General features: G+C 40.4%; 1 protein-coding gene across 12 annotated transcripts in view; it reads left to right on the top strand.

Annotated features, from left to right (window-relative positions):
- The window catches only part of cacna1g (calcium channel, voltage-dependent, T type, alpha 1G subunit), a 335,496-nt gene that overhangs the window by 290,798 nt on the left and 18,347 nt on the right, over window positions 1–26,351 (top strand). For 9 of the 12 annotated variants that reach the window (XM_026177284.1, XM_026177281.1, XM_026177275.1 and 6 more), the window contains 4 exons: window positions 13,685–13,836; window positions 17,762–17,871; window positions 19,451–19,584; window positions 23,460–23,530. In XM_026177284.1, the coding sequence (XP_026033069.1) occupies window positions 13,685–13,836; window positions 17,762–17,871; window positions 19,451–19,584; window positions 23,460–23,530 (467 nt within the window). The remainder of the gene's footprint in view (window positions 1–13,684; window positions 13,837–17,761; window positions 17,872–19,450; window positions 19,585–23,459; window positions 23,531–26,351) is intronic. The other 3 variants (XM_026177280.1, XM_026177274.1, XM_026177278.1) reach the window with 1 other exon arrangement.

Here is a 26,351-nt window from a genome sequence, read left to right as displayed (position 1 = left end):
CACTAGTTCCCACCCATGTAATTGAGCATTGTGTGGCACATCCGACATACTGTTTTACTTTTGTCCATGACGCGCTTACCTTCAGGGTCATACGTCACATGAAAACCAAAATAGTTCCAAAGGCCAGATCTGAATGAGGGTGGGGGAGGTTCAATTTGCCATGTTGCAATGAGCTTAGCTCCTGTCTTGCTAGCTTGAGCTGCGCTCAGTGGATCTGCGCTCGACAGTGCAGCCTAGGTGGAGTAGTCGAACGCAGATCCACTGAGCTCTCAACACAGACAGCATCGTCAGAAGAAAAGTTGATAAAATAAATTAAAAATTTTGTATTGTTCGATACATATGCGTACCGAACCGAAAGCACTGTATCGAACGGTTCAATATCGATACGAACCCCTAGTTTTTACCCCTCAGTCTTAAGGATGATGGGGTATTGTTGTCATGGCTTTCGGGTGGCTTTTAAAACAGGATGTTTAAACTGATACCAGAGGTGCTAAAAGTCTTGGACATCTTGAAAAAATATTAATTAAAGTGATATAAAAGTGATGTACCAAACTGTAATGATGGCTGAAATAAGAGTAATGAAAAAAAGAGATGCATCCTTATAGAGGCATCATTGTAAAATCCACAGTAAGTTTGTAAAACACGGATATCTTTAATAAAACAATAATTTTCTTGTTCTGTTGTAGTATCTGCTTCTATCATTATTTGAGTGTGTTTACATACACATAATATGGACCAAAAGGCTAAACAGAGAATAAAAGTTGTAATTGGGAGCAGAGAGGAAAGTAACGAGCACGGTTTAGAGAAAACTTTGAAAGCTGCAGTACATTTGAATATTTGAAGGTGAATGTGTTGTGAATTTGTAAGGTGATGACATGCTAACTGTTTATGACTAGAATTTAAAGTCGTACTTTTAATGTGTATGTGTTTGTGCGTTCGTGTGTGTGTGTGCGCACACCATACTCCGGCTATAAGTCAAGTCTGAGGGAACCATGGTTCTGTCGTGTTAACAGATGGCCCTCGGCTTCCCAAACACGGCAAACAGATCGCGCTGTATCCCAAGCAGCTCTGGCTGGGTCAGCCCCCACATGAATTCACTCTATCATAACACACTTGTCATCACATCTCACCCCAAACAGTGAGCTGATCAAGAAATACAAGTGCAGGACAGCGTAATATAAACCCAGAATACTGCAAACAGTCGCACACAAACATGGCTATCTGTATACCTTCACATTGACTCTCTGCTGTTTATCTGTTAGGTTTAACAGCTGTCCCTTTTTGTAACTTTATCTTTTTGATATAGGATTGCATGATTTTAACACTGACCACATATGTTTTGAGCCGTTTCCATCTCTGTTGGTGGTCTCACGTTGCTGTGGAAACTGGCATATTTAAGAGCTGATTGCCAGCTGATACTTTTCTGTAAATCAGCCTCCTACTCTGAGCCCAACAACAACACTTTCATGCTGTTTATCCACTAACCTTTGTGTTGTGGAACATGGCAGATTAATATTATTATTAATATATCCTGTGAACTAAATGCAATGTCATTAGCAGCAGATTGCCTTAGTAAATCTAGTTTTTATTTTAGTTAACGAAAAAAAAGTTCATATCTAGTTGTAATTTTTAGTTTTGTGTTACTTAACCATAATAACCTTGTTGTTCCTCAATCAACTGTGTTAACATCAGCATAAAAACAGGAGCTTCACTGCATGGTTTTCCATGGTTAAGCAGTTCCTGTGGGTGTGATGTGTTGATGGCCCAGTAGTTTTGTCCTTATCCAGTCTTTAAATCTGACGTCATTAGCTATGTCTGGGCCCAAACTCCGCTGCAGGTCCCAAAGTCAAAAGATCACTGCGGGATAACTGAGTTGAAAAACTGTCTAAATTCCATCATCTTTAATAAAATGATCAGCGTTCTGCTCTACCAGGTGTAACAATTAAGTTTAACATCCAGGCATCCATGAAAATGGAATTTATTAAATTTAACAGAGTTAGAAGTTAGCAGGAATTAAGCTCGCTAGTTTCCATCTAAATGAAACACACCATGTTCTGACTGAGGGATTTATGAAACAAATTAAGACGTACAGCTCTGCTATCACTTCCAACATAAATGAAGACAAGAAACATAATATAAACAGTGAAACTGGCGGATGAACGCTAACTTTTTTCCACTCGATAAAAGTTAACGTTCCCGATGGTTAAGGACAAATGCAATCACATGGCAGGATGCTGTAAACCAAACTTTAGTCAGGAGAACAACTGAGATAATGCATCCACAATACAAGGTTAATCATTAATATACTGCTGCATGCGCTGGGCTATAGTTACATCGTAGGGTTTTAATAACTGAGCTTTAAAATGAACAGCGGTAATAAAAACCGAGAGAGGCCTACAGTGATCACTGACTGTTTTTAGGGGCTTTTTGAGATTAAATAGAACAAGATACAAAGTATTAAAACATGTTAAAAGCACAACAGCCTTATTAAACGCAGGGTAGTTTGGGCCCGTAAGCAGGGTTCATCACGTCATCGCTTAAAGACGGGATAGTGAACACTCGTACATCCCTATAATAAGCTCATATTTCCCCATGTAGATTAATGAATTTCATGTTTATTTTTTTTTATAAATTCAAGTCACATACTAATAAGTGATAAAAAAACAAAACAATTAGTATGCTCTACTGCAGCGGTCCCTAAACCCCGGGCCATGGAGCGGTACCAGTCCGTGAGTCATTTGGTACCGGACCAATCGTTATTGTTATTTTTTTTAGCGTTTCTATCGTTAACTCGGTTTCCGTGGGTCTTTTCCTGTGTGTTATAAATAAATCTTCTTTTTTTTGTACCGGTACTGGTTGTATTCTGTTGTATTTATCCGTGACACCTTAAAGGCCGGTGTCTTTATTGTCAGACATAAACCAGTACGTGGCGCAAAAAAAGTTGGGGACCGCTGCTCTAATGAGTTCTTAGGCTTTTTTTCACTGAGCTCCAAATGCATGTAAATGTATATCGAGGTTCACAAAGTTTTCCAGCTTTTTAAACTTCTGACACCAACTATAAAGACACATTTTGCTTAGCATCACACAGAGGAAGTTTTTAAACTCAAGGGAAAACTTGACAGGGCTTCATTGCTTCCCCACATATATAACGGTTTCTCTATTTGCAAAAAGTGTGCCCACAGCGCTGCAGATAACTGCGCAGGTGGTTGATGTGGACAATATGACTGTTGTATTCTTCATGTCGAGTTATAAAACTTCACCATCTTAAGTTGGGTAGTTTATTCTTATGCCACGCTGCTAATCTTTGCTGTCGACACACGTCCAGCAGTTAACAAGAACACAAGGATAATGGGATCATCCCCTCTCACGTTGGTTCCCCTGGCACCAAAAACATACACTGTGACATCCAAAAAACATTAGCGTGGGTACACAAAGCAGCTTGACATTCCATGAATAGCTTTCTTCATCTATTAGCTTGGCGCGCATACACATATACACAAGGAGCCACACAAAGCCAGCCGGTGCCAATCCATAGCTGTATCTGGGTCAGCACTAACAGAGATGAATCGAACAGAAGTTTCACATCGCCCCTCTTTCTTTCTTTCTATTCCATCGCTGTAGAAATGTAATTAATAACTGCAGCACTTTAGGGAGAGGGTGAATGGGAGAAGGAAGAGAGGCAACAAAAAAAAGTCTCAGAGGGGAGCAGGATGTGGGGGAAGGAAGTGAGAGACAGTTATATATCTTGGCAAGAAATCCCAGGGGTGTAAAAGTTTGATGCCACAAGGTGTAAGTAGCAGTGTTTAGTGAAGTGTTAAATGCGATGAATCTTTCATAACTTTTGGCGGTTAGCAGCAACTGGACGCTGTGTTACCTAGAACAGTAACCTAAACTGTAATAATATGTTTTGAAGTTACCTTATCCAGGATGCAGTGAATGAAGCTAATTTGTTTTGGTGCAATATTGCATATATTCATTAATCTCTGCTTGTGGTGGTGTGAATGAGGGATGATTGATATGTACTGAAAAAAGCGAGAATGCAGACTCAAAAATCAAAAAGCATCGAACTACTAATGAAGTTCATTCATTTGCACAGAAGGCAGCGTTTTAACTTTAATAAATGCTTCAACTGTTCTGACAAAGCATGTTGTAATTACATAGGTTGACTGAAAAGCTGTAAGTAATTTGTGGGAGCTGCGGGGGGGGATGCGCCAACAACACTCACTATGAATGTTTCATGTTGGAAACTTTCTCCATGAATATTTCATCTGCAGAAATGTCAAAAAGAGAGCAGCATGGAGCAGAGTGGGCAGACAGCCTAATATTGTAGCGCTGCCCTGCTGCACCGAAATGTAGTGATGAAAGAGACATGAGGCAGATTTTTTTTTCTTTCTTATTTCTCCTGGGCAGAGTTATTTATGCAGAGGGCCATAACTAAAAGCTGTATCTTAACCATTGTGTGTGTGTGGTTTAGTCAAGAAGAAACACTCAGTTGGAACGCCAAAAGCTGTGTCATGAGCTGCACGTGCTCATTGTTATGTTTGTCCGGGTCAAACAACATCATTTGACGAAATATATTTGTGACATTTTTCCACTTTTGTGTAGTTATGGGCTACTTGGTGGTAAAATATTCACTACCTTTTCTGATTTATTGTACTAAGTGGGGCAAGTTAGCATAACTGCTTGAGTTCTGCGGGTGATCTGCTAACAATGCAAAGACCAGTGCAGTCTATCAAAAGCAGCTGTATGGGTTGTATGGAAGCCCCAAACGCAATTTCATTGTTCTTGACAATGACAATAAATAAATAAAATACTAAATACTAAAATACAAGACTCAGTAAAGAGCTGCGGGGTAAAGCTAGCCTTGGCACAGCACTCATAGCTTTGAGTTACCCATCTGCAGTTATTACATGCTTGATCTGATAACAAATCCTTCTGGCTGTTTTTTTTTCTTGCATTATTATTTTAACACAATTTTTCTGTAAATTACCTGCTGCAAACTCATTTATGATTCATTTAAATATTCGTCTCCCCAAATTGTGTGTGCTAAGGAGGAAACTTGCAAAATACTTACAATACAATAAGGCCAGCTGTAACCCCCCCCCCCCCCCCCCCCAAAATACTTAATTACATAATCTCGTTAAAATGACGTTAACGCCATAACTGCATTAACGCGGCAAATCTCCTTTAGCAAGTTAACGCAGATCACCCCATGTGTGGAGCTGCACGGTGTCGACGCATTAGCGCAGTTAGCTCATTTACGCGTTAGCGCTGTGCAACCCCACGTTAATGCCATAACCGCATTGACGCGGAAAGTCTCCATTAGCGAGTTAATGCAGATCACCCCGTGCGTGGGGCTGCACGGTGTCAACGCGTTAGCGCGGTTAGCTCGTTAGCGCAGTTAGCTCGTTAGCACGGTTAGCTCGTTAACGCATTAGCGCCGTGCAGCCCCACTATGCCGTTAATGCCATTTTAACGAGATTAACTCTGACAGCACTAATAATTTTAATTTTTTTTTTTAGCACCAAAAAGAGCCCAGTGTGGTCCTTGATTTTTAGTGATGTAATCAGGATGATTAACTCAAAGCTTAAATACAGTGTAATATAATATGTATCATATACCATCTTCACCAACTTTGTTTAGTATATTAGCTTAGCAAGGTTGTGTGAACCTGATAGAAATGTCACTGATTGGTCGTTAATGTTAAATTTGTCAAGTTTTCATGAACCAAAACCTATTAGAAAAACGTTTCTTGCAAACTAAAACAGAGTAAATGGATTGTAGTCGTTGATGGTAACAATCTTGATAATCCCTCAGTCAAACTGAGGACCTTAAATGAGAACCTTAAATCTTATTTTCCCTTTTCAGATTTTGCGCACATATTTATGAGTGTTGAAGGGTTTTAGCATTCTTGTTGATTCAGGAACATGCGAGAATTTTGGCTTTTTGCCAAATAAAACAAGTGGAATCACAGTCTGTCAATGTTTAGTGCGTTGTTGTAAAAGCTTACTCGGACGTTTGATATGGGACCTTTTTCTTTCTGTTCTTAAAAGTAGATTAGAGCTTGTCTTAAAGTATGTATCAGTCTTTAGCAAGTATTGCAAATCTGTTATAGAGATGCCTTTTTGTGTGATTTACAGCTGTATGATGAATGGTTGTAACGCAAAATATTAGCTGAAAGTGTAGACAAATTCAAAAAGTTGGCATCAAATATCAAGTCCAGCCTTCGCCCAAGAAAGGGTGAAGACATTAAAATCAAGATCTTGCTGTTGTGCATATTGTCGCTCTCACCATAAACACATGCAGGTAAAGGAAGAAGGGTTAAACGCAGTCATTATGCTGTTATAAAGCTTCCCATCCGTCCTGTATCTTGTTCTCACCGTTTTCCCTGTTATTCCGCCTTCCACTCACTCTGTCCAATTGCTTGCATTCACCATTCAGTCCCCCATTTCAATTGGTCCATCCTGCTCAAGTATGACTCAGAAAGGTGTGTCGGTCTACTATGTGAACCAGCACAATGTGTGTCAGTGTGGGTGTGTTAAAGAGTGCTGGCACGAGTGGGTGTTACCATGCCCTGTCATTTTGAACGATGTCATGTTTCTTATTTACCTCTTCTCCTCTGGACTTTTCAGTTTGCTCTGCTGTTCCTCTGCGCTGCTCTCAAATCTGATGCGAATTCCGCTGTTTTTGTCTTTTTCTCACCACTGTGTCGCTTCCTGTCTCTTTTGATGTTCTAAGCAGGACAGCAGAGCATTCAGGAATTCCACTTAAATCTTTTTTTGACTGTAACTATTCATATTGACAATCTTTTTTTTTTCTTTTTTTTTAGACTCAGTGTTTGCTGGATATCAAAAATGGACATCCGGTCCTTGACAATGACGGTTGACATATTTTTTTCCGGCAGACGCTGAGTCTCAAGGTTTATTACTGAACCATTCACCATGAAGGATAGGGGCATAAAAGCAGCCACTGCATCCACCCAAACACCTGCCCCATAACTGTGTTACTTATTTCCGTCCGACCTTTATAATGCATCGTAGCTGCTTTTACGTCCCGTGTCCTGCTCTTCCCTTCACAGCCATTCCCATTCCAAACTTTTAAGTCCAATTTAATCCCTACATCTCATCCTTTACTTCCATCCATATCAATTCACTCCTTATCCCACTATTCCAATCAGCTGTAAATGTCTGACAGAGCCTTCAGATACATTGAGAAGCGATCCAGCAGCCATTACACCAATGAATCAAAGCCAGAGCAGTGCCTCGTATTGTTTTCAGATTCATTGTCAGGCCTCCTTTTCATGAGAGTAGTCGACACGGCATCCCTTCCACCTCACAGCTTACTCAGGACACCCTCACATGATCACCAGGTTCTGAGAAACTTTAGGCACTTTTTGTTCCAGAACCATATGTCACATATCCAATCAAACCCAACCTGCCCTCACCCACACGGTCACAGGATACCCATAGTGCTGTGCTGTGGGGTTCTTTACCATCAGTCCGACAACCAAGGACCCTTATTTTGTCTGTATTTCCCAAAACAAGACCACCTCGAAAATGTATGCCTTCATGTTTTTGAGTGTGGCCACGTCCAAAATCAACTGCCAGGCCAAAATCCTAATCTTTTTAATGCCACCTCCCACAAAGGAGATGGTGAGTAAGGGAAGGTGAGTAAATAAAGAGGGAAACTTGGTCTTTGAGTTGTTTTTGGACAGGGAATTGTTTATGTCCTGTTAATTCTAAGAGTTTTTCCCTCCTGTTTGACAGACCCTTGGGCAAAATTTCAGCAGGGTTTTTAGATCTCCTTTAGATGCACTTAAAATCATTAAAGTAAACCTAAAGCCAAATGTCCACTGGATTGTGGATCTGCATTCGAGCTGAGCTACATTCTTGTAGTGTATGCAGGAAATGTTTCAGGGGTGGAGCATCATCCAGCCTCTTTTCTAAGATACTTTTAATTTTCTGTATTTTACTCTTTTAAGTGTGCCAACAAATGCTTTTGGGTAGTACTTTAGCTACTGATTGACCTCAGAACCCGGTAGCCACTGATAAAACTCATAACCTCCAATGTCTATCCTTAACTAAGACAGCGTGTTTGAGATGGAGGTTGTATTGAGGGCTGTACTAAGTACTAAGGCAGTGTATACTCTAACTTGAATAAGGATGACATTTATCTTTTGTCCTGCCTCCCTCCTCTCACCTGCTCTCACCCCTAGCTATTCGCAGCAAATTGCTGCCCCTCTGTGAGCGTCTGCTGGAGGTTTCTTCCTGTGAAATGGGAGTTTTTCCTTCCCACTGTCACCAAGTGCTTGCTCATAGGAGGTTGTGTGATTGTTGGGGTTTTTATAATTGTAGAGTCTTTAACTTCCAATATAAACAAGGTGACTGTTTCAATTTAGTGCTATAAAAATAAATTGAATTGAATTAAATTGAGCAATTTAGTTGGTAATAATTGTAATAGTTTGGTCTCCTCTAAGAAGGCAACATTTGGTTTGTGGCTAACTCTTTTTGAATGTTTATAGTTGTGTTAATAACACAAATATTATCGTTAATTATTTTTATCAGTACAGCAGCAGCATGGGGATGACTTGGGGATGAATGGCAAACATATGACTTTTATAACTAACAACTAAATGAACATTTATTTCTATTTAAGCTCCATTAGCTAGGGTACTAATAATAATGATAATTGTAATCGACAATATTAAATCATTTTCCAATAAAATAAATAGATTCTTGTCCTCCAATTGCAATAAAGCTTATTCATTAGTAGAGACAGACACAATGACATGGAGTCCCTCAAGACAGGCCTGTCATCTCAAAGAATGGAGTCAGTCTCAGATTACATGATTTTTCTTTTTCATTTTTAAAATCTTTCTTTATACAGCACCAAATTAAAACAACAGTCACTTCAAGGTTCTTTATATTGTAAGATAAAGACTCTGCAATAATTCAGAGTACACCCCAACAATCAGATGACCCTGCTATGAGCACTTGGCGACAGTGGGAATGAAAAACTCCCTTTTAACAGGAAGAAACCTCCAATAGAACCAGACTCAATGAAACAGGACAAAAGACAGACTGTGGATCAGAGCCAGAGATTAATAACAATAACATGATGATAAGATAGAAGAAACTGAGACAGGCTAAAAAAAATTACTAAAATTATTATGAAATTATAACATTTTGGGGTAAAAAGCTCATAAAGAAGGATGAATGGAGCCATTTGAATGGCAACTGGTGCTCTGCTCAGCTAAGACAAAGATGCAGCTTAATGCAGCCAGATCTGGTGGACATTAACTGTAAAAGTAATGAAGTTGAAATAATTGTAAAGTTTTATTCTGTATGAACCCCCAGCATTTTCAGGGTTCATTTTTAACCTAACAGGGAGAACAGCAGGCATAAGAAGCTCTAAGTCCCTGCCCCTTTTGCCCCAGCTGGTCCTGTTACACTTTCACACAAAAGCGGTGTCGCGAATGAGGATGGAAGCGCAAAGAGCAGATGCCGGGACCTTCACGGGCGGTCGGTCACGGCCCCTCTGTGCATTTGCGCTCATCCTCATTCCTTTTCAAAGCTCAGAGAGGAGGCTCCACCTGCCACATCAGTGAAGGACGTGCAAGGAGAAGGGGAAGTGGAGACAGAGGAAGTGAAAGTGGGAGCCGAAGCAAAATCATTTTCCATTCCTCTGAATGTTTTGGTAGCCCAGCTGGCTTAGGGGAGGAAAAAATAATTGCCAGTGTGATTGAAAGTAGGAGTTGCGTGAGCTCTGCTCCTCATTAAGGAGAAGCTTTCTTTTTCTCCAGTGGAGGCAAAAAGAGCAGCGGGAGTTAGAGCAGGGGAGCAGGGGCAGCCGGTGTAATTTGGCTCCCTAAACTTTCACCTTCTCTTCTCACACTTCATTCGCTATGCTCCTCCAGAGACTAGTTGAGTTTTAGCCAAACGGTTTATGTCTCTCACTTTCTTCTCCCTTATCCACATATCTCTTGTTGGGCCTTGCCCTTGCTGCCACATCCATAATGTTAAGGGCAGTGCTCACTTACTTACTCAGATCACTTTTTCAGGGAGAGGAAAGTGAGCCAAGCTTTAGCTAACTTTAGCTATGGTGTAGAAAACTTTTTCTTTACTCTAAAGGAATGTAAATAGGGCAATAGGACAAAAAAACAACATGTTATGCAGAATATCTAAATGAATGAGATATAGGAGATGGGGTGGTAAAGCAAAAGTATTGCTCCTCTGTGTGTGTGTGTCTGTCTGGCTTAGCCGGCAGTGCACCTGCAGACGGTAAGTAGAGCAGAGTAAAAATAATGTTTGCTCATTCAGAGATGATGGACGAGCTCGTAAATGCAAACTCCCAGTGAATGAACCAAGCTGTTGCGTCCCCGCAAGGGCCATACCCAAAACCCCGTTTCAAAAAGCATGTGTCCCAGACATTTTATATCTGCTTTATCACTGTCTACTCAGAGGCCAAGTGCCGAAACATCCATAAGAGTTTGGGCGTTTATATATATAAATATATATGTAAAAAGTCGCAGACAAGACGAGGAAATGTTGGTGCGGAGATAATTCCAGGTGCCGTCCTGCTGCAAAAGCAAAGCAGGTGACGGGAGCGCGTCAGCTTGTGTTAGCACATTAATTTGAAAAGCCAGACCGCTCACACCAGAAGCCACATCGTTTTCACTGTCTGGCACGCACATGTCTGCGGTCAGACTTCCACCGCTGGCCGCCCCCGCGGTTCTGCCTGCACCACTGACATTCAGGTTCATCGCTCCTGCTGTCAATATCAATAATTACCAGCGGGCACAAAATTGGCTCTCAGCGAAGATGAACTGGAGCACAAATATAGAATGAGTTCACTTGAAGGCACTCCTTAGAGTTCAGACCTCAACAAGTCTTCAACTCTCCGTTATTTACCTTGACAGCACCAAAGACAACAAAGCAGGTTTATTATCAGAGGCAGGCTTTATTTCTTAATGTTCTGTGCCCATGAGTCTGACTTCTCATATGTGGCATAAACAAAAGTTTTCAGGAAGAAACTATTAAAAGTCAAACACCTTAACTTGTTTAAATATCGTCGATTTAGGGACATATTTTCGGGCATGACCCTTTAGCCTCTTAGTTTTAGATCCCTATCTTTAAGTAAGACTTCTGACCTCTTCGTGCTCAGTGGAGGACCGTTGTTTGCATTGTTGTGCATGCAAAAAAACATGCGTCCATGCTTTATTAAATAAATAAAATAAATAAAAATCAGCTTTCTCCTCCATCCTCCGTCGAAGTCCACCATCTTGAATGACAGCAGAACGGCATTGAGGGCTTTCTTTAAGACTGCCACACATGAAACTATTAAATGGGAAGGAACCAAGCTGACTGGTGAGCACCAACTGACCTTTCTAAATAAGAGTGGAATGTCAGTAAACTGGTCATCTTGCACAGATAGAAAAGTGTAAATAAACTCCAAATGAAGCCAGGTCTTAATGATAAATCCCCACAGCACTGTTTCCACCAATAGAAGCAATAATAGATTAGACATATCACATCATTGCTTTACTCTGAATTTCTATTTTTAACAGAAATATTAGACTCGATCCTTAATTCCAGGTGCTGCAACTCTGCTAGTCTTTGTTTAGCGTGCTGTCAATGAAATGAACAACCTCCCACGCAAAACTCTTACATCAAAAGCTTTTCGGCAGTTCCTATGACAGGACATAAAATCTTATAGGAAGTGAAAAGTGGCATTTCTTTCACTTATTTAACACTGAATCGCATGTTTTAGCTGTAATTAATTAATGCAAACAGTATTTTTGCTGCTATGAAGGAGCACTTACATCAGATCGATAGGTCTGACCGCTTCCCTTTGTTGTATTGCTAAAGATAACGCAGCGAAAATGCTAAGGCATGCCACGCGTAATTATAGCGTAGGCGGTTTCATCCTCTTGAGCGCATTTTATCCTGCCTTTAATTGATGTGTTTGTGCCTGCAGTCAGTTTTGAGGAGGCCATTAGCTGACTGTGTTGTTTTTATTTTGAATATCACGCTTATATTTTAATTAGATTTGTGTCTTTTGTTTGTATTTAATTGGGAAAAATAGCCTAAGTCAAAGATAGCAGTACTCGAACGCGCGATCATTTTAGTTTAAAGCTAAACGAGTTACCTTCCTCCCTTTTTGTCAAGTCACGCTCAAAGTTTCTGAAGGGCAGCCAATCACAGGTTTTGACATTGACCGCCTTAAATACAAAAAGGAATACTGCATACAGTGGGATAGATGGAGCTCAACATTTATAACTTTGCACCTGCTAAATTTTATATCATAAATACACATCTTGATTCAGATAGATAGATAGATATGTGTGTCTTTTTTCTATACTGGTTTTCCTGATTCAATAGGGAACCCTGTAGGCACACACCATGAATGGCACACACATATGGTAAATGGCCTGCATTTGTATAGCGCTTTTCTAGTCCATAGGACCCCAAAGCGCTTTACACTACATTCAGTCATTCACCCATTCACACACACATTCACACACTGGCAATGGCAAGCTACATTGTAGCCACAGCTGCCCTGGGGCGCACTGACAGAGGCGAGGCTGCCGGACACAGGCGCCACCAGGCCCTCTGACCACCACCAGTAGGCAAACATGGGGTTAGTATCTTGCCCAAGGATTTTTGACATGCAGCCAGGATGCAGCCTGGGATCGAACCACCAACCTTCTGATTAGTGGCTGACCTGCTCTGCCACCTGAGCTACAGCCACCCCACATACACACTGGGAATAGTCTGAGTTCAGCACAGCTGCAGTCACAGTTAATTGGGTAGACAGGGAGTGCTCACAACACCCAAAGGATCTTTTTTTAAATGTGTGTGTTCCCTTTTACATCCCTTTACTCGTGTGACCTAGAGCCTCTCCTTCACTGATGGAGTGTTAGGGTGATAGATGGAATGAGTCTTCTCTCTCTTCCTCACCCTGACTCCCAGCCTATCCATCCATCCATCCATCCTCTCTGGACAAAAAGGAAGGGGTGAGGAATGAAGTGATGGATGAGTATGGAAAAGTTTCCTAATGCGTTAATGTTCTTCTCCTGAGAGGAGGGGAGCAGAGGAGATAAGGAGAGGCCGTGTCACGTGATGATCAGGGAGAAAGAGGGCGAGAGGGCCACATCTCCAACCTGGAATAGCCCGACAGCAGCCGCCTCCCTGGAGTTTCTCTTTCAAACCCACGTTGAGCACTTGCTGTTTGTCTCTTATCGTGTCAGAGGAGAGTTATTTAAAAAAAGAAAGAAAGCAAGAGAGAAAGAAAAGAAAATTTGATCAGAGGGGAGGGGATCTGATTTGATTAGTCGTGACTCCAGACCACAGGAGCGCTTGGCTGTAGTCTCTCTTTCTCTCTCTTCATTATCTGATCGGCCTTCTCTTTTTGCATCTCTTCCCATACTCTCATATTCGTAATGGGAGTCAGCCATTGTGAGTGACTTTAATGCACTGATGTTCCACTAACAACTTTCCTTTAAAACAAGGCTTCGTCGACTCCAGTCCTCAACACAGCAGCTCTACTGTATGTTGTCCCAGTGTAAAACCTCCTGTCTCACTTTCTGAACATCACCACCTCCTCCTTCTCCTTCTCCTCCTCCTCCTCCTCCTCACCCCTGCCTTCACCCCAACTCCCCCCAACCATTTCCCACTTCCAACAGAAGCTCAGAGTAAGCCCTACTACTCGGATTACTCCCCCACCCGCCTTCTCATCCACAAGATGTGCACCAGCCACTACTTGGACCTGTTCATCACCATCGTAATAGGCCTCAACGTCATCACCATGTCAATGGAGCACTATCAGCAGCCTAAGGTCAGATGTTTGGGAAAACAGGATGCTGGCTTGGCTCAGTCCTTTGGAGGAAAAAAAGAGAAAAAAGTTTTACACATATGTATACATGTCAATCTAAAAAAAATCACTATGTTTGAATATTAATATTGAATATAAATGAAAAAACATTCATGTTAAATATTAAAAATTCCTTTGGATGTTCTTTTTCCATGAGTGGTTTTTAATTACCATCTCATATCAGTCACTTCAGATGATAATGAATACAGTGCAGCTTCTCATAGTCCTATAGTTACAGACAAATGCACGCTCTTTTGTTGTGTCAGGAGTCTAATTCTTCAAATTTTGCCAATTCTTTCAAGTTTTCCTGCCATGAAAATAATATAAAAAGCTGATTATTGGCAACGCACGTTGGCTGTTAGACACTCCATTCCTTAATCTTCAGGTCAGTGGCGTCTAAAAACGAATGTTGTTGGAATTCTAGTTCAGCCTTCCAGAAACATGAGGTTTATAGCTTTGAATGCTTTAGGAGACAGTGTCAGGTGAACAAGCCTTTCCAACGATAATAAAATACTAATGAAAAAACCCCCCGCCTCACCAGTTCTTTGAACAAGGCTGAGAGAGGGATAAGGTCATCAGGGAAAACAAATGAAAGCTAGATAAGAACTGTAAAAAGCTTGGCTAGAAAGGCAGTGGTAAACTATAGAGGGAGGTCAAAAGAATAAATACTGAATATTTGGACAATCAGTGAAAAGAAAAAAGTCATATTAAAGGACTTTAAATAATGCTCCAAACTGTAGAGAATTAAGGTAACCAGGTTTAGCCCAGATCCAATCCATTAAAGAAAGGTAATTATATGAGAATCACTGAGGTCTGGTTATGGATTCTGAGGATTTATAGTCTATATTTTAATCACCATCAGGCATCAGGCTTTGCCAGCTGGGATTTCTCCAACACTCAAATATGAGTCCATCACTTCATGTATCACATTGTTGGCCAACAACAAACTGAGGTGGATTTTTGAAAAAATAAATGTGACTGAGTGGATAAAGTTGTTTTAAGCAAGATGCATCAGATATCAATGGAGAGTCAACAAAAGCATAGGATTGCATTACAGGGTGGATAAGGGTATTGTAAGGCATGGTATATGAAAATGTAGAGCAGGAAGCTAGATCCTAGCAACATGCTAAGAATATTAGTAGACAGTAAAAAATTACATGAGCCCTAAATTGAAGTTGTTTTTTGAATTCTCTAAATATCTGGCTAGTACCACAATATAATGTTTGAATTGTTGCCTCTGATTGCCATCACAGTGGATTTTAGATCAAACAATCAAATTTCAACTTTTAACTTTAATTCAGGGATTTCATAAAAGCCTTGCATTAACTGTTGATGAATTATAGCCATTTTTATGCATGTTACCCCATTTTCCACTGTTTCTGAGGCAACTGATTGACAAGCAGGTTCACGGGCATGTGAGGCCCAGGTCCAGAGAAAGTGAGAGAGTCTATCTTAAAGCTGAAAACAATTAACCTATTAAACAGACAGCAAAAACTTTAGGAGTCACCAAATCATCAACTAGTTGTTTTTTTTTTAAAAAGGACATGATGACAGAATTCTTTCCATGGTTAAGAAAAACAACTTCACAACATCTGTCAAAGTCAAGCACACTCTTGAGTGGGCATATCGTTGTCGACCCTAAAATGAAGAGACACCTTCATGAATGTAAATATAAAAGGGTTTACAACGAAGAAAACATCTAAAACAGTTCTGTCACTGGAGCCTATCCCAGCTGTCTTAAGGCGAGAGGCAGGGTACACCCTGGACAGCTTAACAGTCTGTCGTAGGGCAAAGACATAGACACAACCATTCGCAGTCACATTCACTCCTATGGGCCATTTAGAGTTTCCATTCTGCATGTCTTTGGACTTTGGGAGGAAGTTGGAGTACCTGGAGAGACCCACACAAACACAGGGAGAACATGCAAACTCCACACACAGAAAAACCCTGGCCTAATGGTGGAATTGAACTCAGGACATTCTTGCTGTGAGGCAACAGTGGTAACCACCGTGCCACTGTGCTGCCAGACAGGCAGCTCAGTAGGTAGACTGGTTGCCCCATGATCAAAAGGTCAGGGGTTCAAATTCGTACCAGATCTACACAATGGCTGCCCACTGCTTCACTGAGTGAGTGGCTTAAATTCAGAGGACTAATTCCCTATGGGATTAGTATATGTTTATATATAATTTGTATAGATGAAAGTGAAATTATGTTGGGGGAAAAGGATTCAGAAGAAGGGAAACAGCTCGTGATCCAAAGCATAATACGTCATCTGTCAAACACGGTGGAGGCTGCCTTTGGAAGCAAGCCACTATTGTCTATTGATAATGTGACGTTACCAGGAGAAGCAGGATGAGTTCTACAGTATACAGAGCTGTGCTCTCTGTCGCTGCAAAAGATTTTCATCCGAGTGCGGAGAGAGTCCTTACATTTAAAATAATGCTAGTTAGTTCAGTTACTTTTGAGCTTCTGAAAATGGGGTACCACATGTCAAAACAGCTGTAATTTCTAAACAGTTACCACAGTTCAGCCAAACTTATAATAAATCTGTGAGTACTGCATTTGGGTCCTCTTTCTCTTCACACCTGACCGTGACAACCCTGAGGCATCTTTATCATTTGATTTAAAATCTACTGTGGTCACAAACTGAGTTACTGTCCAAACATTTATGGAACTAACCATATAAAGCTGATCTCTGTCAGTAGGTACTAGAGAATATGTTAAGGTACAATAGAAGGTTTGGTGGTTTAGAGCAGTGATTGGTTAAACTGAATGATGTTTTCAAGGAGCCGTTGGTGTCAGATTAGAAGCTTTTTGGCTAGAATGTGGGGGTTTTACTTTTTAGTACAACAGAAGGTTGTACCAACGGATACCCTTAAGAGAAACAGAATGTTGTTTGTTAAAAGGCAGTAAGACTGAACAGTGTTATTGGTTAGGATAGAAAGTTTAGCACAACAGATGGTGGCCAATACAGTGCAGCATCTCTGGGAAGAGTAAGAGGTTTGCTAAAATGCCTGGAATTTGTTTTTTGTTTGTTTATCTTGTACAACAACATCATTAGTAAAATTGTTATTAGATAGAATTGCCGAGTATAGATATTAAATAATGTTAGGTAGAACTGAATATATTTGGTTTGATAAGAGACTACTTGGGAGTATGATATGTCAACAGAGAGTGCTAGCATAAAATGTTGTTATAAGTGTAAAATCTTCCTGCAGGAATCAATCAATGGTCTCTGACTGCTTTTAAAGTAGAACAAATTGTAGAAAATAGAAAATAATAGATGGCTGGCATCAAGGGATTTATCACAAACTGGTGTTAGTGTATGAACTGCCACCAGTGAGACTTCAGTCCAATCCCTCCTGATGACCAGTTCCCTCCACAGCTCTCTGTTAAAGGTCAGTTTTTACATGCAGATGGGAAATGTGAATTCTCCCTCCAGCAAAAAAAAGAAAGAAGGAGAAATGGCCACTTTGATTCTAATGGGCTTTTCATGGAGAATGAGGGAGGAACAGAGGGGATGGTGTGATCTATTCATGGAATGGCTAATTCTGAAGAAAGGACAGCCTTTGCATTATGGACCCTTTAGTATTTTATGTAAGGATTATAAAAGCATGAACGTGGTTTATTTAAGCTGCAAAACTAAGCAGCATAACAAGCCATTCAGTTTAAATCAGTGTTTTCCCATTAAAATATGAAAAAGATAGCAGCGAGGTGAGATCATTTCATTGGTTTTCTCTGCAGCTTCAGCACATTTCGATAAATAATGAAAACCACAGATCGCCATGGTGGAGTAAGAGAGAAAATTTAATGCCGGCTTTACAGAGTTGTTAAAATGAATACTTTTGCACTTTATGAATCTGTAACTTTTTTTTATCATTTCTCTCAGGAGCTGGATGAAGCACTGAAGATCTGTAACTACATCTTCACTCTCATTTTTGTGCTGGAGTCGGTCTTCAAGCTGGTTGCCTTCGGCTTCCGACGCTTCTTCAAGGACAAGTCAGTATATAAATCTCTCGCAAGTTCCCCGACGTGTCATGTTGAACTTTCCTACACTGACACAAAGAAAAACTGAGATTCTGAAGAAACATTTGCCTCCTGTTTTTCGGTTCTGACATTTGGGGTGGATGTGATATTTTAGTAGATTAGTGGTTGCAAGCACTTGTCTTTAAATTGTGAGTCATGTAGAAAATCTGAGGCAGCGTTCAGACAAGTTAAATGAGCTTTTTCTAAGGTGCTCCAGCGACTGGTTCTCAGAGAGGACTGCATGAATACAAACAGCCTTGTTAAACACCAATAAAACACAAATGCCTTAGATGATTTCATAGCTTTGAAATCTCTGGCTTTCTGGTGAAAACCACACAATAATACACAAACACAATCCCAGCAGCATTGCTGCATACTGGCACATGTTGCATATAAAGAAATACACCCACTAAACCCACACGCTTCAGTGGAGACATCGTGTTTCTGGACCAGAGCTGACCACCTAGGAGTCCACGATGTCTGTCCCGTTCACCAGAGAAAGACCATTATCCTTTTCAAGTCTGGCAAGAACCCAGTTTAAGAACAGCTCAGTCCACAACCTTTTATTTTTGTTTCCAGGTACAGCAGCATTTAGCCAAAAAAAAACCCTGAGCTAATTTAAAAATACATATATAATTTCAGGCGGATTGATTAATGCAGTTTGAGTAGATGTAGGGATATGTGGATTTAAATGTCAAACTCTGAGTGAAACAAAGCCTCACATGGATATTAACAATGTAAATAGCAGTACAATAACCAGGTTACTGCGACCACCCACCTCTGTCTTCAGGTTTTATACGTTCACTTCGTTCCAGACTTGTCGTTTATTGAACGGCAACTTCAAAACTGGTCATGTCTGAACATTTTGTGGACTATGCCTATGTGACTGGAATCACATCGTGGCTGCTTTTTAAAAAACTTTCCTCATAGCACTTAAAATAGTCAGCACGCTCTCACTGTCATGGAGAAAATGATCCGTCTCTAAATTTCATGAGTTATTTGATTAGTTAAATATGCATGACTAAAGCTTTGGAACACTGAGGTGATACATTATACAGAATCTTTTGAGCGTCACTGTAGACTTAAAAAAGGCCATGAAAGCTGTGTTGTACCCAGGATTCTTCCTTAGCGTTATCCATTTTCTATCCATGTTGAAGTTCTCCTAAATAAGGGACCGTCTCTGTCTCTGTCTGGGCAGAATTGTGGTGGAGTTCTTACTATTGTGATGTCAAATTTGGAGTGTTTCCTCTAAGCACTCCAACTTACTCAGTCAAAAAAATAAGACTGCAGTTCTGAGTTGGACTGTTGTCGATTTCTTAAAGTTCAAAGTCATCAGATCTGTGACTCAGTTCTGACTGAAGTCCACTTCATATGATTGGAGTTCACACTTGTGTGATGGTGGAAATGACTCACATATGGGTGATTTGTTTGAGTCCATTTTTGCAGCCAATCACATTTATCCGAGGTTTCAGTGAAAACAACTAACCCAAGTCTGTGTTTGGTGCTGATGAGTATGTTTTGTGTACGTCTGTGTGTGGTTGTTGGCGTGTAGGTGGAACCAGCTGGATCTGGCCATCGTGCTGCTGTCCATCATGGGTATCACTTTGGAGGAGATTGAGGTCAACGCTTCCCTGCCCATCAACCCCACCATCATTCGCATCATGAGAGTGCTGAGGATTGCTCGAGGTATGACACTCCCCCCCCCCCCCCCCCCCGACCCTTACACAGTGTGAGACACCAACGCACAGCAAACTCTTTCAAGGTGCTGTACTTTGAAGATGATGTAAAACACACATCCCCGGGACTCCCCTTTTTGTCATTTTTTGCATGGCAGATCTCAGCATGGTTCGGGCAGGCTGTGAGCCGACCAGATGGCACAGAGACACACAGTCAGCTGACAAACTGAGAAGAAGCGAAGGGAGAGAAAAACACAGGGTGAGGAAAGTGAGCTTAGGGTGTGAGAGAGCCAAAACACACTGTGACAGTAAGTGAACTAAGCTGCAAGAAGCTAAGGAGAGGATGGGGTACAGTAAAGAAGGATGAAAGAGATGTAAGAATAAAAGAGAAATAAACGAAAGAGATGGGATTGATGAATGACTTCTGACCTTAAAATAGACTACCAGAAGGTGAGATGAAGTCAGGAGTGAAATAGGTGTGCAGAGTAAAAGAGGTTCAGGCTGATTATTGGAAGATAGGAGAGATAAGAGGCTTTACCTGAAGGCTTGAGGAGAGGAAGCAAAAGGAAGGAAGATGAGAGAAAGAGAAGCTAAGACATGCAGAACGGGAGCCTGTCTGTTTGGTCCAAACACTGAATGTGCAGCGATGAGGTAGCATGGAAGTCGTGATTAATTGTTGTCGCTCAGCCGACCCAAACACATTTTTTGCTTTGTTTGTCTGTGTGTATTTGATGGGTCCAGTCTTTCTGTCTGGCATCAGCATGCCTCTCATAATCAGTCTGAGCAGGAATCTGAGTTAGCTAGATTAAATTCACATGTTGTCAGCATTGGAATCAAAAGGCGGTGGGTTTTCTGTCCAACGCTGTCAGTGAGATGCATCACATGTGTGTCCTTTGTGCACAGAAAAGCTGGCAGAAATTCCAGCTGTGTAAGTTAACAGACTAATCAATATCACAACTCAGACACAGGAGAATCTGATGGATTAAAACTAAGTGTTGTTTTACATTTAATGTTTAAAACAGAATGTAGGCTTCGACCATGTGCGAATTTGATGTAGTCCACAAGTACAAATAGGTGTCCTGGTTTAGGATAATAATGCTCATAGAACAATAAAAATGTTATAAAAGTGCTTACAGCTAACAAAGAAAATTCGGGGAAGAAATGTCTTAGAAATTATATTTATTACTGATGCTCTAAAACTTCAGAAACTGTTGAAAAAACTTTTCCTTCCTACTATCCAAGCAGAGGTTTGATGCATCTTCCAGGAATGGTGAAGCTATTTTCCAGAGAACTGTTTGGTCAATTGGATTTTTTCAGCGGCTGCAGACTTGCTTTCATTTCATTTTTGCGTCTGCATTTCAGCCGAACTTCAGCCTGAACGATGAGATTTTTACTACAATACCTTTTGATTAGATTAAATTGCAGATTAAATCAGCTCAAGTATTTTCAGTTTTTATAAAATGAACTATTAAACTCACTTCAAATTGGATTAAATTACCATAATGAAAAAATAAGCACCCTAACACACTCTTGTGTTTTAACAAAATTCAATATTGATTCATTTCACAAAAGCTGTAATTACACTGGTTTAGGCACCAATAAGTAATGTAAAGTGTATGTGTTAGTCCCCATAGGGAAATAGTTCCTCTGCATTTAACCCATTCACCCAGTGAAGCAGTGGGCAGCCACCAGTGCAGCGCCCGGGGAGCAGTGTGTAGGGACAGTACCTTGCTCAGGGGTACCTCAGGGTAGCCGTTCAGTGGAGTCGAACCCCTGACCTTCCGATCATGGGGCCACCACTCTACCTAATGAGCTATCCCTGCCCCTCCTGATGTGTTTAATAACTATCTCAAATAAATAACAAAAGCAATTCCTCATACTTTTATTGCTTATTATTTTACTATATGGCAAAAAGTAACAACTCACTCACCATAAGCAGTGAGACAACAGCTTGAGAATCATCAGCCCACCAACCCCTTGCACTCATGGTGTCACAGCTTAGCAATCCTAACATGAAGGCAAATAAAACATTACCACAGTGAGTGGCATTTTACATGACCTTATGTGCATACGCTTTGCTCTTTCAAACCTTGAACTTGCACAACACACCCACACAAAATGCTATTAATAGACATTGACATAAGGTTAGTTGTCGGCTTTTATCCCTCTTAGCAATTTCATGGTCAAATCCAGGATTCAAAACACACGCCTACTTCATTTGTAAAGTAGTTGAAGTTGACAGTACTCAATCCTTTTAAAAATTGCTTTTGACATTTATATTGAAAGTATGTGTTAAAGTGCAAAATAACAAGGGAATATCTGTTATCTCGTGTCTTGCTAGTTTACGCTGTGGAGTTATTAGTTACTGTAGCTCGAGTGATTACACCAGAAAATTATAAAGTTAGATTGTTTTGGAAAAATCACCTTGAGGCAGTTTGAACTGTTACTATGTTTTCAAGGCTGTCTTTACAGCTGATTAATGGATGTAATGTTTATCAAGTTATGGTCAGCGCTTTGCTAATCTGTCTGGCATATGTTTAGATGTTTCAGTGGTAGCAGCTGAGGTGCAGACAGATGCCTTTCGGTGGTAAATGCATCATTAGTGGCCATATAATTATTCAGAGAAAAGTGGTGTTTCTCACTGGAATATGTGTCATGTTAGCTGAGCTAATATATTGAAGCTAACAGATGTCTGGCAGTGTGGGTTAAAAGTGTGTGGTTAAAATAAAAGTACATTTTTTTTGCAAATGTGGGATTTCCCTTTTTTGTGTCCTATGTTTACTGATTTTTGTTAATATGTGAGTAATTGATATAGATAAAAAAAATATCTCTTATTATTCCATAACATGTTTTCTTCCCAGTTTAAAAGAGATCCTGATAGCACTGTGATTCTATTGATGCTTATTTTGATTATTCATCTTGTGTTTAGCAGGACTATACATCTATCTTTACGTTAATGCACATATCTAATCAGCTAATCACATGGCAACATCAGAATAGGTAAGACAGGTAATCTAAGTGGCTTTAAGCATGATGTGGCTTTGGTGGACGATGGTTTGGTGGTTTGTTGATCTTCTGGTATTTTCCTGCACAACCATCTCTGGGGTTTACAGAAAATGGTCTGAAAAAGGGAAACTGTCCAGTGCATCTCTGTGCATAAATGCCTTGTTGATGTCAGTGGCGCATGGCCAGACCACTTCGAGCTAATACAGTTATGCAACACTAACAAAAAGAAGTCTGTATTACAACCAAGGTCTGCAGACGAGCATCTCTGAATGCACAACACACAAACCTTGAAGCAGATGGGCTACAGCAGCAGAAGACTACACCAGGTGCCATTCCTCTGGTTGAACAATGGAAGACTGGAAATCCTTGCATACCCTGATATTATCAAGCTGTTTATGTTGCGAGTCTTTATTGGCTGATAAATCCCAAATCACTTAAATTAGGATGACAAAAGCATTTTACAGAAGTGTTATGTCTTAAATCTATTGTCTGATTTTTGTGCTGTGTATTGAAAGATTGCCCAGGAGGAGTGGGGGGGTCATTTGCTGCCTAATTTTGTTTCCTTGGGTTAATGTTTACACATTTGCTACAATGTATCATCTGTCATTCTTGCTGTAGTTCAATTGGTGCTCAAGTCATACTGGTAACCCTACCGAGTCACTGGGGGATATGACCTCAGTCATGTCGTCTTAAGAGCTCAGTGGTGTTTAATACAAGAAAATGAGTGACTAAGCTAACAGAGCAGGATTAAACTGTAAGTGAGAGAAATGTTGTGTCCTTTCAGTTCCACAGCAGGCCTGCTCTGTTATGTAAGACTGAAAAATCATAAAATTGGTGAGATGTTGTTTTTTCATTCTGTGTGTTTGCGTGTCCCCACAGTATTGAAGCTCTTGAAGATGGCGGTGGGGATGAGAGCTTTGCTGGACACCGTTATGCAAGCCCTGCCTCAGGTACGCGCCGCTAAATAACACCCACCAAAGCCGCGAAACTCTCCTTCCGTCCTCATCTGCATTTTTTTTCCTCCATGGATTTCACATCCCACAGAAACTGTCCCTAAAGTTACATCTCAAAAGCATTTCCTTTTTTTGTGTGTGTGCTGCAGATTCTGCTGTTTCAGGGCGTCGTCTTTCTCACGAGTTTCCTCTGCTCAACTCCAGAGACCCTTATTTGCATTAGAAGCCCCCTGCAGAGATTGGAAAGTGAATGTAGCTTCAGGTTTTTGTTTTAAACCCTAGGGTGGGTGGATTTGTGGGTGATAGAGTTAGTAAATTAGAACAACTTCTGCAGTGTTTTGCAGAAAGTCAAAAAGTCTTATATTCGCAATGTTCTTTCAAAACACCTCTGTTGTTGCTTTTCAGAGAGACACAGAGATCGAGTGTTGTTCCAGGCTCCTTGAGCTTGTCAGAAGTGTTCATTATTAATAAATCTGATGATAGGCGGGTGGTGGAGGTGCGAACAGGTTGCTACATGCTGATAATCATTGACAGCAGCAAACCATAACACTTTTCATTATTTAAACCACCCCTGTGTCAAAGCTCTAATCCCTTGTTTTTCCTATCACTTTCTACAGCTCCTCTTTTTATTTTTATTCCAATCTTGCACCTTTATTTTGTAGACTGCATATAAAAATGGGCTGGCTAGGAAGTCCTTTCTCCATATACAGGTTAATTTTAAGGCTACTTGAAGGCTCTAGAGGCATCTGACTCAGTCGCACAGTGGCAGACTTGGACAAGAGCCTCAGAAAAACTATGTAATCTAAAAGAGAAAGCCCAGTTGAAACAAATCGACCAATGACACCTCCTCTAAATGTACATTTATGCATTAAAATCGATTCAGTTTGGACTGTTTCAGTTAGTGTCTCTCACAAGGCACTCTGCACACCGCTTTGCAACCCACCTCCACCCCAGATACTCCTTTCATGCTGTATCTGACTTGTTCAGTGTCATCAGAAAAAGGAAAAAAGGAAGTGCTCTAAAGGATTATTCAACAGGTGCTCATCAGTAGGGCGAACAAAATCTCAATATAAAAAAGGGTGCGGTTGCTAAGCCACTCTGTCAAGGATAAAATGTAACAAATTTATTCTTGAAGCAGTTCAGCAAGCAAAACAGGCCAATGGGTATCGACTCTCTCTCTTCATCAGGGTCTCACAAATACACAATCAGTCAGGATTAAATACCACCAAGTAATTCAACCCCTAAGGGTACTAAAAATTAAAAAGACAGATTTATCAAAGAAAATACAAAACAATCTGCAGATAAAGGACAAAAAAGTTTATTCTAAATTTACAGTAAATCAAAATAGAACATAATCAAACAGTTAAAATACTGCATACCGAGTAGACTATTTTACCAGACAAAACATGATATTGTATAATAGAGTGTAATAATCAGTGTCATGCTCTGTTCTGTGCTGGGACACTCATCACACACATACTGTATATATGTGGGTTGAAAGTTACTAATTACCGCATATTATAGGCTAGATTTTACATAGAAATCACATACCTGTTAATTGCGCTCAATTTCAGTTTTCCAGCTTTTTTAAACGTGCAGATTTGTATTTTCAGTAGTTTATTAGGTAATTTTGTAGCTTAAGAGTTTAGCTGGGAAAAGCAACATTGTGATGGTGTCATTTGAGATTTAAGTGTATTTTGTGATTATACAACCATCGAGTCTGGGGAGGTAAAGAGATGTGTCAGGACCAATCAGTTGTAAAATCACACACACCAAAATCCATGGCTTGTCTAGTCCACAAGGTGGGTTGCCAATGTAATAGATGTTGTTGGCTTAACCCCAACATCTGCTGATGTTTTGCCATTTTGGAGGAGGCCAGAGAGTCATGCCCAGTGGAACCTTTTGACGTACAATGATCTGTCTTCTATTTGGCATTGTTCATTTTTGGTTTTGTTTGTTTGTTTTTTCTCATCTCTTTAATGGCAAAATGCTAGCTAATTTCTAATTGTGCGGTGGATCCACTAGCTTAACTCTATAAAAGTCATTTTTACAATCATTGGCTAGCACAGACCAACAGAGTAATTGTGCAAGTCAGCATTAATATATGTGTACGAGCAGGAGAACACCAAATCACATTTACCCTTATTATCATACAGATTGATTTACCCTACGATAAATAGATAGCCCTTCAGATTTAGCATTTTGAAACTGGACACATCAGTCACGATGCTGGCCTGCTTGAAAAAGATCATTTACAAAATGAAAGTCATGTTGTCCTCGGAGAGACTTAAACTAGCCACTGAGATGAACTCAGACTCCACAATAGACTTGTACACAGTTGGAGTCCAGAGGAGTTGCCCCCTTCAGAAAGAATGCAAGGTTACGGCACATCCCCACTGACTTAACTTTTCAAACCCAAAAGCAACACCAATCTTTTATGCACAGCCTACCTGCACTCATTGTCAATTTATTATTTTCCAGATGAATAACCAGATCATGCTAGTTGTCTAGATTGTAACACATTAACTAATTTTCAAATTAACAAAATAAACAACCCGAATACAATAAACAACTGGCTGTGAGTGATGTCAGCAGCACTAGATGGCAGCGCTGACGCTGTGGTGCTGTCCATCTTTACCTGCTTTCTGTCAGACACTCATTCACATCATTGAAGCATGCATTCGCTTGGATAGGAGATGTGTTTATTTAACAAATGCTCAGTCACTACAGCTTATCTTATACTTTCTCTAACTGCTCTAGAACCATCCTCCATTCTACCCTGCGTCCGAATGAGAAGTTTGTTGTCCCTCCTTATTGG

Source organism: Astatotilapia calliptera, chromosome 8 (genome assembly GCF_900246225.1).
Source record: "Astatotilapia calliptera chromosome 8, fAstCal1.2, whole genome shotgun sequence".
In the NCBI taxonomy this organism is placed as follows: Eukaryota; Metazoa; Chordata; class Actinopteri; order Cichliformes; family Cichlidae; genus Astatotilapia; species Astatotilapia calliptera.
Note: the sequence above shows the minus strand (reverse complement) of the source record. Positions and strands in the feature narration are given on the sequence as shown.